The 15,229-nt window shown below is 32.7% G+C and overlaps 1 protein-coding gene across 1 annotated transcript; it reads right to left on the bottom strand.

Moving 5' to 3' along the window:
• Positions 1 to 8,874: 8,874 nt before the first annotated feature.
• Positions 8,875 to 9,705, bottom strand: LOC131031323 (tetraspanin-3-like). Its single transcript, XM_057962423.2, has 2 exons — positions 9,036 to 9,705; positions 8,875 to 8,940 (listed from the first exon to the last, which is right to left on the bottom strand). Exons 1-2 carry the CDS (start codon positions 9,540 to 9,542, stop codon positions 8,875 to 8,877), a joined length of 573 nt encoding a protein of 190 aa, XP_057818406.2. The 5' UTR covers positions 9,543 to 9,705.
• Positions 9,706 to 15,229: the final 5,524 nt, after the last annotated feature.

Genomic DNA, 15,229 nt, shown 5'->3' with positions numbered 1-15,229 from the left:
TTTTTATTTTAATGAAATGTAAAAGGTAGCATGGATTGTGGGTTTTTTTTTTTTGATAGGTAATGGGCTGAAGCCGATAAGGTGTACATACCCTACCCCCTTGTGGGATTTGAACTTGTGACTTCTCTTTCAAAAGCACAAATTCTCCACCATTAGGCCAACTCAGGTTGTAAGGGTTATGGGTTCTTTAATGTTGAATATTGTAACTCAAATTAGAACAAGCAATGCAACACCAATTTGAGAAAGAAATAGTAATAGTGGTGATTGATAAGTAAATAAGAATTAAGTATGACTTTCTAATGCCTTGAATATTCATTTGAAGGAGTTTTTCCATTTCATCCTTATAAAGTGGGATAGAATAGTATCAAACACAACATGCTACCTAGTTAATAAATTGCTTGAGTCAAGTACCATATTTTCCTTGTTACATGAAATTTTTTATGTCGATTATTTTTATCTATAAAATCAACTACTAAAACCCACAAGGAGATAAGATGCTACAATAACATGAACTATAGTTGTTTTCAAAATCACTCCCACCCATCATTCCAAATTCATCAAAGTCGTGAGGAACACCCATGTAGAAGAAAGATAAGAGTTGCTACTCTCTAACATCAACCACATTTTTAGTTCATAAGGAGGCAATTTATCTATCCAACGTAGTAGAAGAATTTATAGGTTTGTGGTCAACATATCACACATTGCAATTTCCTTTTTTCCTCTCCCACTATTTCATCTATAGATGACCCAATATCACTAGTAATGATATCAAATGGTTAATAACAAAAGAGTTCATCCAAACAAAAGGACCCAAAAACTTATAATTATTCATCATGAATTCTTGTGAACTAAATTTTGACAAAAATAGTTGCTAAGGATACACCCCTCATAAACTATTTATTTATGCAAGATGCTACAAACTTCAAATTTTTGTAACTAAATAACTAGTGTCAACAATCCAAATGAGAAAGTTCTATCCATACATGAATTAATAAATTCTAAAATTGCAACACATAGAGCATCATACACAATAAAATGACACAATATTTCTTGGCCCATTCAAATATGCGATGGACCTACTACACACACTAAAAGGAGGAGTTTCAACAATAGGTGGAAAAAAGTTTAGCCATAGATATTAGAATAAAGCACACTCTATACCTTGAACATGAAAATTTAAATTTTACTAGGATTATAAAATTCAATAGAATCAAATATAAAACTAAGGGTATGCCAATAGATCTTTGGCTAATGTCTAGATTTTGTAAAATGTTTTGTAATGTAGTTGAGGACTACAAGGTGAGAGAATAAACTAGTAGCCAGTATTGGAGTGCTGCATATAAATCTTCTAGTGGGGTTGTGGATGTCTAAATTATCATCACAAGGGAAGGATGTGTTTACATGCCAATTATAAGAATTGAGTAAATTTGACATAGATTTAAATCTTAAGGAGTTTTGTAGTAAAATGCCAAAAAGAATACTTTATTATAAAACTATGTATCTTTAGAGAATTTGGTATTTCATTCAACATTGTTGAGAAAATAAAGAAAGACTGGGTATTTCATTCAACATTGTTGACCAACTTATCATTGCATTTTCTACTATAATCACCCCATAATCTTTCACCTATTCTCCCCATTTCATTAGTGTCTCTTTTCTTATGTCTTCCAGATTCAGATATTCCTCCAAATTTTTTATAATTATTTCATGAGTCTTTACAAATTAATGCTTGCACTCCATTTCCTATTTTCCACATGATATATCTTGTTATTATATCCCAAATTTCTAAAATATAGTTCCACACTATCGAGCCTCTAGGGGGATCTCTTACTTTGAGAATGCTAATCGAGTTATTGGAATTTACATACTTCTTTCTTATGATTTTAATCCATTTCTCTTTACTATTTGTATATAGTCTCCATACAAGTTTTTCTCCCATTTCCAGATTCATTATCAACAAGTTTCTTAGTCTTGCACGTCTTCCTTTTTTTGGCTTGCATTTTTTGTCCCATGTTAATAGGGGTATTCTATTTTGGTCATTCATGCCATTCCAAAAGAATCTTTTCATGATTTTTTTCATTTCTACATCTATTCCATCAGGGATTTTAGAGAGGACATGGAGTATACCGGGAGTGTCAAAAGCATTGATTTTATCATAAACAATCTTCCTACTGACGAAATCCATTTACCTTTCCAAAAAATCATCTTGTCTACATAGATTGAAACTAGGTTCATCCAATATTCATTTTTATTCATCCCTTGAAAGAGTGGTGTGCCCAAGAACTTACTTGGAAAATTAGCTACTTTAAGCTTTAGGATGTTGGTCAAATCCCTTTGAAGACTTGGTTGAGTATTGATGAAGAAGACCTTCAATTTACTCCAATTAATTTTTTGTCCTGAGACATCAAAATATTTATTGAGTAGTGACTTAATAGTCCTAGCTTCCTAGTCGTTTGAATGTCCAAACAACATAGTATCATCTGCAAATTGCTAGTGTGTCACCGAGGCCTCACCAACAAATACCTTAATTCCATACCTTTTGATTCCTCCCTTACTTTAGTTATTCCCCTTGTTGGTGTAAATAATTATTCATCTTGGATATTATTACACTTACTTAAGTTTACTTAGGAAATGCATTTCATAGTAGTTTGGGTATGAGACACTTGGGTGTTTGTGCCACATTGGGATAGTGTGTGTAGGAGAAATTCCACCTTTTATGGTGTTGATCTTGTTGTTACACTCCACTCTTGTTGTTACACTCCACATTCAGTGGGTGATCCACCTCATGTGGACTATTATATTATTTCTCCTACCTACCCACACCTATTTCCTACCTACCCTTGTTTCTTATTGAGCCACATGTCATGTTTGTGTGCTCACATATCCCTAGCCTTGCCTATATAAGAAAGCTCATCTACATTGTATGCAACTATTGAATCATTATTATTGATCATTTTCTATTGATGAGAATACAGTTTATTCTTGTCCCATATTATGTCTCTATTTTGTACATTTCACTGAGCTCTTGATCTTGGCAAAATCTCACACCCCTACCCAATGCCTCTCCCATAATTTTGAATAGGAAGGGAGATAACATGTCGCCTTGTCTTATACCTCTACTTGAATTAAAGAAACCATGAGCCCCACTATTCATCCATGTTGGAAAGGTTGGAGTTGATATGCATGCATCCACCCATCAAATCCAATCTTTCATAAGCTCAAATTTGTCTAGAATTTCCTTGAGGAATTCTCTATCCATCGAGCCATACACTTTCATAATATCCAATTTTATGATCATCCCTACCTATTTTGATTTTCTAGATGAATGAATTACTTTATGGGCTATTATTATGCTTTCCACTATTGAACTCCTAGGGGCAAAGGCAATTTGTTCTTCTGATATTAACAAATTTAAGACTTTTTAAAAATAGTTGGTAATAATTTTGGATATTATTTTGTATGTAGTGTTGCATAAAGAAGTCGGTCTAAAATCTTACATAGAATTTACCATCTTCTTCTTTTGGACCAGTGCTAAGAATGTGTGGTTTGTGGTTCATTTCCTTTAATACCCTCTTCTTTTTCCTTGTTTCCTCCACTGTCAAGTGTGTATATCTTGGCCCACTATCTCCCAGAAACATTGGAATAATCTAGCCAAGAAACTATCAGGAGCCTTGTCGAGATTCATTTGAAATATTGTTGTTTTAACTTCCTCCATTGTTACTAACTTAAAAAATTTGTGGTTTTGTTGTTCTGATATTACTTTGGGAATTGTATGCATAAATTCTCCCCTCATTTCCTTAGTCCCTTGTGACTTTTCCTTTAACATTGTTTCAAATAATTTTGTGGCCTCTTTGTTAACTTCTTCAAAATTTTGGGTTCTTGTTGCATAAATCTTGTTGATTTCCATAAATTTACTTCTCCCTTTTTTTTTTTCTATTGAGGCCTTTTGAAAAAAAATTGTATTTCTTTCCCCCTCTTGAAGCCATACTTCCCTTGATTTTCTCCTCCAATGACATTCTTCCCTTGCCAGTATTTCAAGTAATTCAAATTTTAAACATCTCCCCCTTTCATATTCCTCTGGGCCCATTTTGTCCTTGATTATAGACCATTCATTATATTGCTCCTGAAGCTCATCAATTGATAAGTAGGAGATATTTTCTACAACAAGTCAAATTATGATATTGCTATCAAGATTCAACTATATAGTTTTCAAGTCAAACTCATTGACCCACGTTTCATGAGTAGTGGTTCACACGAACTAATCTCCCATGAGAATGAATGGTCCACTTATCCCTCATTATATCTAGGTGATTGTCATAGAGGTGAAATATTGGGCCTTCCCAGGAGGTCACCCATCCTAGTATTACTCCAACTCGGACACTCTTAACAATGGAGTTTCCTCCAAGGTTGAACCCACTTATAATAGAGCCACTTAAGCTTATCAATTTATAAGTAGGATATATTTTCCACAACAAGCAAAATTATGATATTATTATCAAGATCCAATTATGTAGTTTTCGAGACAAACTCATTGACCCATGTTTCATGAGTAGTAGTTCACAAGAACCCATCTTTCATGAGAATTAATGGTCTACTTAGCACTCATTACATCTAGTTGATTCTCATAGAGGTGAAGCATTGGGCCTTCTTAGGAGGTCACTTGAAGGGAGACCTCCTGAGAATAATCTTAATGATTATGTATTCTTAGAGACAAATTTAATGTTGTAATAAGTTGGGCGAGGGTAAGATTTGACTGTTATTTAAACTTGATTTTCTTAAAATGTTTCATCAACATAGTACTTGAACAATGATTTTGATTTTCAACTAAGTTATTAGCATTAAAAAAAATCCACTAGTTGTTGTGAGTGGACTATGTGTACATTTATGTGAGTATTTATTATGTATATAATTGACATACTAGAACATCTTATCACTATTGTAGTTCAAGAAGGAACATTTATAGAGGAACATTTTGAATAGAGGACTTACCAAAAATAATTTGACATCATAATGTTTGCTTGCTTCCAACTAAAGTTGGTTCTATGAAGATGCGCAGTGTAAAGTTTGTCATTTTAGACTCGATGATCTCCCCTTAATATATAGAAACACCACCAGCCCTTGAGCATAAAAAATCACATAACAAAAAAAAGTAGTAAAGTACATCCAACAAAATTAGATCTATGCCTTAGAGAACATATGTAATACTAGGGGAAGAGCACCAATAGATAACATAGTTCCAAGAACCGTCACCTTATTGTTATGTTGACCCCCCAATAGCCTTCATAGTGAAAACACCATTAATAAATTTGTTTTGTACCAATAGCCGATCTTTTTTTCTAATTAATTGGCCCATTTGTGAACAACTATTGGAACATTTGTCCCATTTGTGCACCACTATTGGAACATTTGTACATCGCTATTTGGACATTTGTCAACAAGTACTAGCAATTTTGAGTTGACGGTTACTGGAACATCTTTAGTTAGGTATCAGACGACACTTTGAAATGTTTACTGTTTTACCTTTGTGCGCATAACTGATTCCAAACCATGCATTGTTACTACCTGGAAGCCAAATCAATAGCTATAAGCAGTTAAGTTAGCTATGACAACTACTGATGCTATTCCCCTATGAAAATACCCTAAAACAAATCTGACATAATGAACAAATTTAAGTTACATATTTTCCTTCATCACATCTTTAGAGTCAATGTCACATCAAACACATTTCCACACATCTTCCATAGAACTACATATACGTTTCTTTGCAATTACTCTCTTAACATTTAATATTTCAATCCTCACTCTAAATTAATTAATCTAACGTCATTTTTACTTATGTGTGCGTCTTGTTGTATTAGACTAGACTTGTATAGGAATAGGTAATTATGGCCATACAAAAGTTATCATCCCAAAATTCAATAGTTTCGATTCTCTTAGTCAAAAGACACGCCTGTTATGCCTTATAAATATATTTGGAAAAAGAAAAGAAAAGCAAACTAACTCGTACTCTGCTGTTATGCCTTGTTGTATCTGCGCTTGTGAGAAAAATATTTAGGCTGTTTCGAAATTTCAATTCAGTCCACTAAATCAGTTGAGAGGTTTTAAAAGGTGTGGAAAGTATTCACATTCACTGAAAAGCAACTCTTTACAGTTAAGCTCCATACAAGGTCTGCAACAGGAATTATGTTCTACATATTCTCTTTATTTTCTCTTTTGCGATTTTTCCTAGACTTGTGATTGGGATAGTTAGCAGATTCAACACAATAGTTAGCAGATTCAACACACTTTAACATACAACTGATTATCATTTCCAATGGATAAGGATGGAATCCCAGCAGTTACAAAGAGAATTTCCTGCCTCTGAGGTATGAATACTATACCATCTTATTATTCTTATAAAGTGGTTTTGGGTTTGGATCATTTGCGTTGGGCTTGGACTTTATTTCACAAACACTTTTGGTTTGGTAGGTTGCAAACGAATTTGTGAACCAGTATTACTGTGTTCTAAACAACTGTCCAGATAAGCTATACGAGTTCTACAAAGATTGCAGCACTATCACCCGCCCTGAACCCAATGGTCAATTGTTGCATGGAACAACCCTAGAAGTAAGTCAAATATTGCAGTAGATTCAGTGTATAACAGTTTCAAATCATACAAATTCATTTTTGAAATACAATATTAGCATATGGCATGCAACTACAACATAGCTTCGAACTTTAATTTTTATCCATGGTTTAAGTTTACATTTCTTAATTCAATCAAATTTGCAAACATAATGTTGTTCTTGTTTTGAATGGTTGTTACCAACAGGCTATTAAAAACAATATAGTGTCTTCGCTCAATGAGGAAAATGAGGTTAAAATAGGAACTGTGGATTCACAAGAAGCTTATAATGAATCTTATATCATATTGGTAACTGGGATCATATGAGGGCACGAGAATGTCGAAAGAAAATTTGCCCAGTGTTTCTTTTTAGCACCACAGGAGAGAGGCTATTTTGTTCTAAACGATGCATTTCGGTATTTGGAAGAATCCCAGTATTCAGAAGACAAAACTTATATGTCGGTTAATGCTGTTTGTGATGAGCCTTTGCAGGAAGGTAAAATGGTCTCTTCTTCTATCTTTCAGTATTTTTCGATGTAGAATCTTCTTTAATCGCAGCCTTTCTGTGTCTTAGCAGAGATAGTTCCTCCAAAAGAAATTCAAAGATTTGAATCACAACCTTCTAAATTGGAAAATAAACATGCTACTGAAACTGTTGAGAATGAACAACAGCTTAAGGCTATTGAGAAAACTATTTCACCACCAGAAGAAACAACAAAAATGAGTTTTCTAGCAGTTTTAAGTATAAACATTTTGAATACATGTTGAGCACTTCAAAGCCCTTTCATACATTGAGCGTTTGCAGAATATGATGTTACTGATATTTTTTTCTTTGAATGTTCAGCTTTTGAAAGAGAACCCACATCCTATTCAAAGGCCAACTGTTGTGATGAAATTTCCAATAAATACCGGACTGAAAGCAAATGTACCATCACAAGTACATACAACATCACAATCCTTGAACTCTAATTCTGGAAAAGCCCCAGGTTACCATAATCTTCCCTTCACCATTTTTTAATTGTATCTTTCAGGTTCTTAATTTCTCACTAACCGTGAAATTCCATAAAACTTACAGTCAATGAGAACTCAATCCATTTAAGAAATTTGCCATGGAATTCTACAATTACCTTGCTTGAAGATGAGTTTAAAAAATATGGTTCTATAAAGCCTGGTGGAATTCAAATCAGAGCCAACAAGGTATGTTTTTGAATTAAAGCAGTTTACCCCGTAGAGGCATAACCAGTATGAACAAAGGCAAGGGCATAGGCATGGGAGAGCATAGACAATAATAGAGTCACCTTGCCCAGATTGAGATAGAGACCCCGCAAGGGCGGATGGGGACTCTGCAGCTGGTCATGAATTTGGAACCACGCTGCGACTGGAAGGGATCCTGGGCAAGGTGCTGGCTCCGAAGCTGGTTTTACTGGATCTCGAAAGCCAATCGCTTCTGATGGTGATTTGAAATTTCGAAGAATCATCAATGTAAATGTAATTAGAACTCTGTATAGTTTGCTAAAGAGTTCTATTTTTGTTATCTATATAAAATTTTGTTATATCCTATACAATGAATGTTTGAAATATGTCAAATGTATAATTATTTAGAAAATGTATAATCTACATCATATGTCATGAATATTATAAAAGGAAAAAATCATATTTGTTCCATTAGATTCTCTCCTCCACACCTTGTTTTACTTTTTATATTATTCTATTTTCATAATATTCTATGTTTTATATCTTATTCAAAGATATTAAAGGTTTTAATGATATTTTATTGGTGATATTAGATGGGTCAAATGTGAAAAATAGAGAATTCAATGGACCATATCATGACTACCAACTTTCATAAGATATATTAGATGACAAAATATAAAATCTGTTAATGTATGTTACTTGAATAAATAATACTTAAGAGTTTCTTATAATACAAGGAATAAAATTGGTCATTTGTTGAGATTAAAAATTAGAAAAGGATCCAAAAGGAAGTTTATTGTGGTTTATGTAAATAACGAAAAATTGAAACTTGGTATAATACTATAAGCATGGAAATAGACCTTTGTATACAAAAGAAATGATAGATTCCTAGGATTAGAAAAGAAAACACTAAACACGCAAGATCATGTTTGCTAAGTTGAATAATAGGATTATAATCGTAAGGAAGGGAATTAAGTGAATTATGTTGTATTATAGATTCTAGATTAGGTCTTTTTGTAAAATTTATTAAGATGATTACTCACAAAAAGATGGTAAAATAGAGAACCACAAAATTACTATAGATTATGTGTGATTACGCCGAGAGGCGTTCCTACAGCTGCAGCAAGGGGGAGTGAAGGCATCTGAAAAAGAAACCAAAGTAACTGACATTTTATGGATTGCGAATTGTCTGTCGTTATCTAGAAAAAGACCAAGAAGAGATCTAAGCCAGAATCACCTGAAAGGGATTCAAATGCTGCTGATAAAACCCGGCAGCGCCCATATACATCGTCTTATCACCGAGCTTCTTACACACCTTAGCATCTCGAACACAAGACCTGATATTATGCCAGCTACCGGAATCCCTGACGCGGTCCTGCATCCAGTGAGAGAAATCCTGAAGCTTGTACTCACTAAAGCCGGTGTTTATTACCGGGTGGCCTTCGCCTTTACCAGTAACTGCAAAGGCAAAAATGATACATCCCAAGTAAGCGAGAATGAGGAGCAGCATGAAGAAGAGATAAAGCCAGAGCAAAGAAGTGACTCGAAAGCAGGCGCCCACAAAGCCTGCCAATGAGAGCAGCATAATGGCAGAGCCGATGACAATGATGGGCCACTGCAAAAAGCGAAGGCAATTGCCACTGTTGCGTGTGGCGAGCCAAATTCCGCCACCCAGAATGGGAATTGAGAGCAGGAATGTCACAAAGTTCAGCAGCCCCACTATGCTGTTCGTCGCACGAAACATGGCTGCTGTGTTTGCTTTCTCCCTTGGTTCTGATCTTGCCGAGTCTCGAACCGGTGACCTTTGGCCTTTGCTGTTCCTAGATTCTGCTGGTGTTGCTGGGTTTCGAACTAAGCACCTTTGCTAGCTTAACTGTGCCGAACTTCACAACTGCTTCTGCTACTGCTGCTTCTTCTTCTCCTCCTTGTCGTAGTGAGGGAATAATTTGGTATTTGTTTTGTGTTTGAAAATACGCATACGTAAAGTTCTGTGTATACGTATTTCTTTCTTATCGTATTTCGTTTAGATATTTTGATGGGACTGCGACTAATAATATTTTTGGTTTGTAATTTGTCCATTTTTGTTTTTTTTACGCCGAGAGGCGTTCCTACAGCTGCAGCAGGGGGAGCGAAGGCATTCGTATATACACTAAAGAAAACTGAAAAAGAAACCAAAGTAACTGACATCTTATGGAATGCAAATTGTCTGTCGTTATAAAAGTTGATGTTATATTTTAATTGTTGTGTTACTATCGTAGAAGACCAACCATTCCATCTTGCTATCATCTATTTAAAAGATTCTGCTAACTTCTTGAGAAAAATAGTAAGCTTGACCTTGAATTCTTCACCAAATATTGTCTTGATTTATGATGAATTCTCTTAGCTTAGGCATTTCAAGTTTGTGATTATGTCAAAATTACATCTTTTACTTTTTCAGTTTGTGATTATGTCTTACAAATGCTTCAAATTTGTTCTTATCGTATGAAAGGGAACACAATTTAATGGATTTGTGAATTATTGTACTTTTGTTGTTCTTTTTCTCTTCACAACATTTTGCTCTACTTGTGAGTTCTAGATTGATAGTCTAATAGCGGAAAAGATCCCTGGCCAAATAGACAATGAGATCAAGAATTTATGGAAATCATGAATGAGGAAAACGTGTCCACCATCCGAGTGTTCATACAACAAGAGAAAATTTGCAAGTATTTACTAATCTCTATTTAGTTAGTAATCAAAGTTAAGCTCATGATAGTAATCACACAAGATGCAATAACAATGATGAGAAATTAAGCTAATCATTTCTACTAAATGCAGATTTGAACTGATTGAAACAATTTCAAACTGCAGTTACACAAGTGTTTAAGTGAAGAATTTGAAAAGTATGCAAATGGAGAATATGTAATGCATGGTAGTGCCAAGACATTAACACATGGAAGTGCAAAGACATTTACTTATATTAAAATGGAGCGATCAGGATTTAGGTATTTGTGTATTAAGCATTCAGGAGGAAATTGAACATGCAAAATGAATGCATCTTCAATTTAGGCATCTGATTTGTGAATGCTTTCACCATCTGATTTGTGAATGCTTTCACCATTGTATTTCATGGTATAATTAAAAACAATGATATGATGCATTTCTAGAATTATTTTTATCCGTAAATGGATTTATTAGCTTTATTTTGCAATATCCTTATGGTTGATTTTTTGTTTATAGATAACAATTTGAACATGGGGCATCAAAAGTAAAATAGCTGCACTGATTAAAAAATGGGTATTCTTGAAAAAATCTATGCACTAATTCCAATCCCCATTTAAAAACTCTGTGAATAAAGTAAAATTACATTATCAAAGTTTACAAGCTTTCAATCGAAAAAAATCATAATTAAAAAAATAACAATCAACAATTCATTATTATGGATGTGTTTGTTATTTTAAAAATATATTTATATTTTATTTTCTTTTATTTCTATTTTGATACCAATAAACATAATTGAATCCTAACTCTAAACCAAATTAAACCTTAACTCTAAACTTTTAATTAAACAATAAATCAAATTGAACTTTAAACCTAACACTAAACCAAAATAAACCATAACCTTAAATATTATTAAACCTTAATACTATACCGAATTGAACCCTAATCTTGAACCCTAACCCTAACTATAACACTAAACCAAATTAAACCTTATCCCTTCAATAAATTGAATTGCATCCATAATATTGATTGAAATTGAATGCTAACCTTTATCTTAATTAAAATTATAACCCTAGTTGAAGTCTAATTTTAACTCTTAATAATAAACCAAATTAACATTTATTAAAAGTTACCACGAATTATAACCCTAATCCTATATGATTGTTTTGGATGCATTGATCATTCATGTTAATTTCTATTATAATGTAATAATTTAAAAGAAATGGATAAGATGCCAATATTTTGGGTCTCATGGTAAATTAAGAAACAAGTTATTTTCTATTCATTTATGTTTGACTCCTACATGGAAGGTGTGCTTTTGTTCTAAATTCTATTACCTAAACATATTTATTTTTAAACAAAACCTATTTAATGTATTTTTTTCTAAAACAATCATTTTTTTGTATGTTGAATTGATATAATAGTTACTAGGGTTCTTTTTGAATCTCAACACTAACCCTAACCTTTAATAATTTAAATCTAATTGAACTATAATACTAAATCAAATACTTATCGAACATTAAATCTAATCCCAACACTAACTCTAATTGATCCCTAATCCTAACCCCAAGATTTTTTTTACAATGGTAACCCTAATTATAACCTAACATAAACTCTAACCTTACCTTAAACTTATCTATATTCCTAATTGAACCCTAGTCTTAAGCTCAAACCTTATCCTTAATGTAGACCTAACTAAACCCTAACCACAACCTAATCTTACCATAATTGAAATCTAACTATAACCTAACCCTAAACATAACTATAACCCATGAATTAAGCCCTAACTACAACTTGAAGCCTAATCTAAACATAATCAAACCCTAATCCAAATTGAATTTTAGGCCAAACTCTAACCCTAATGGAACTTTAATCTTAATTCAATCCTAACCCTAATATAACTAAATCATAACCTTAATTTTAAACCTAATTTGCATGTAATACTAACCCTAACTATAATTAAACCCTTATCATAATCAAGCCCTAACCCTATTTGAACTCTAATCCTAACCCTAACTATAATTGAACCTTACCATAATCATACTATAATCATAATCAAACCCTAAATTTAACTAAATATAACTTTAACCCTTAACACTAATTCATCTAATTGAATGGCAACCCTAACATCACCAAAAACTTAACTAGATAACCATAGAAGTAAACCCTATGTAAAACATGAACCTCAATCTAACCCTAATTCAAACCTAAGCATAATATTAATTTAAGAAAATCCCAATATCTCTTCAAAATATTGAGCCAATTAAAAATAGTATTTATATATTATTAACCCTAACCCTAATTGTGGTTGAACCATAATGCTAATTAGCCTATAACTTGAACCATATTTTAGCCCTAATTATAACCCCAAAATTTATGCTACAATACTAAGCTTAATCGTAACATAACATTTACCCTAAACATAATTTGACCCCAACCCTTATCCCAAACATTATCTTAGAATAGTAACCATCATTATAGCCTAATCATTAAAACCTAACCCTAAAATAAAAGAGAACCCTAGGATTAAACCCTGGCCCTAAACTTAATTATAACCCTGATTGAATTTTTGCCAAAACCCTAATCTTCATTTAACACTAACCCTAATATAATTGAATCATGATACTATTTCTATCTCTAATTGAGCCGGAATTTATAGTATAATAAAAAACTAACCATAATAAAAACTCTGACTATAATTAAACCCTTACCATAATCAAACCCTAACCATAACTGAACCCTTATTGTTAGGATTAGGGTTAGTTTTAGAGTTTGGTATTCGTTTTGGTCTTGCAATAAATATATATTATTAAAAATAGTCTAAATAGATATATAAACTTTCATATATCTCCGTGCAATAATATTATAATATAATTTATTTTAATAAAAAGATACTATATAATAATGTATTCATTTATTTTATTTTTTCCATGTTGACTGCCACTAGCATATATACCTTAAATTTTAATTTGATCAATTTTACACCCTAAAGTCAAATAGGCACCTTCAAAGGATATCTATCGACAACATTATCTGTTGAAATTTTCTGAAATTTCAATAGAAATCAAAGCATGATTGTTCAGAATACAATTTTTTTTTAATCGAGCCTTAACTCTAATACTACACCAAATTGAACCCTATCCATAAACCAAATTGAACCCTAACCCTAATTTAATTGAATAATAATCCAAATTCTAACCCTAATTAAACTCAAATCCTAAGCCTAACTATAATTAAACCCTTATCACAATCAATCCCTACTACAATTGAACCCTAATTATAATTAACTATAACCCTTTAAACCCTAACTCTAAGATTTGGCTCTAATTGAACCCCAACCCTAAGCTAATATTAACCCTAACCCTAATTGTGCTTGAACCATAATGTTAATTAAACAATAACTCAAACTTTATTTGAACCCTAACCATAACCCCCATATTTATCCTACAATAGTAACCTTAGTTGTAATCTAACATTAACCATAACCCTAATCTAAGTGTATTTGAACCTTTAAATGATAACCTAACCCTAAAATTAATCCAAACCATAATTAAACCCTATCTTAAACTTAAACCTCAACCCTAAAGTAACCTCAACTCTAAACTTAAACTTACCTTGACCCTATCTCTAATCTAAACTAAATTGAACCCCAACACTATTTGAATCTTTATGGTAACATAAACCATAACTCTAATTAAACCTTAACCCTAACCTTAAAATCAAACTTTATTCTACAACCCTAACCCTGTTTGTATCCTAACACTAAATCTAACTATAATCTTGAACGTAATCCTAATTAAACCCTAATTAACTCTAATTCTAACCCTAACTCAAATATTCCCCCTAGTTGAACTTCAACCCTAACCTAAATTTAACCCTAACCATCATTGTCCATGAACCATAAACCCTATTGAACTATAAATCTAACCCTATTTGAACTCTAACCATAAATTAACCCTAAATTTCTTTCTAAACCTAATCCTAAGCATGATCTAAACCTAATCCTAATGATAACCTAACCATAACCATGAACCCAAACCCTAACAATAATCATCTATCATAACCCTAAAATGTAACCCTAACCTTAAACCTTGTTACACTAATTATAACACAGAACCTAACCCTAAACTAACCATGATTCTAAGCCTAACCCTAAATCCTAACTATAAACCCTAACCCTAAATCCTAGCCCTAACCCTAAAAATGATGTAAACCTACCCCTAACCATTTCTCTATTCATAATCCTAAACCCCAACCCTCATCATATTCCTAACCATAACCTCAACCATAAATTAAAACCTAATCGTAACCATAACTACAACCCTAAAACTAACCCTGATCCTAACTATAATGTAAACCCTTACCATAATCCTAACCCTAACCCTCAACACTAACCCTAATGTAAATCTTAACCCTAACCACTATGCAATCCCTAACCATAACACTAAACTTTAATCCTAATCCATATCCTAAACCCCAACTATAACCATAATTCTAACCCTAGACTTGATTGTAACCCAAATCCTAAACCTAACCCTAACACTAACCGTGATGTAAATTATAACCCTAGCCATAAAACTAACCCTAACCATTATCCTAACCCTAGAAATAATCTTAAGAGTAACCCTAAGCCTAACCCAACAATGATGTAAATCTTAAAGTCAAATAGGTGCTTCAATACTTATTCTATTGCTAACTCTAACTGTAATTAAACCCTAAATAAATTGTAATACT

The sequence above is a fragment of the Cryptomeria japonica genome, chromosome 8 (assembly GCF_030272615.1).
Source record: "Cryptomeria japonica chromosome 8, Sugi_1.0, whole genome shotgun sequence".
NCBI lineage: Eukaryota > Viridiplantae > Streptophyta > Pinopsida > Cupressales > Cupressaceae > Cryptomeria > Cryptomeria japonica.
Note: the sequence above shows the minus strand (reverse complement) of the source record. Positions and strands in the feature narration are given on the sequence as shown.

What these genes read in the sequence shown, in the direction of transcription:
- LOC131031323 (XM_057962423.2), bottom strand. Translation starts at nt 9,542, where the DNA reads ATGTTTCGTGCGACGAACAGCATAGTGGGGCTGCTGAACTTTGTGACA. An exon ending in AGCATTTGAATCCCTTTCAG is followed by an intron (nt 8,941 to 9,035) that starts GTGATTCTGGCT and finishes TTTCTTTTTCAG; the next exon opens with ATGCCTTCACTCCCCCTTGC.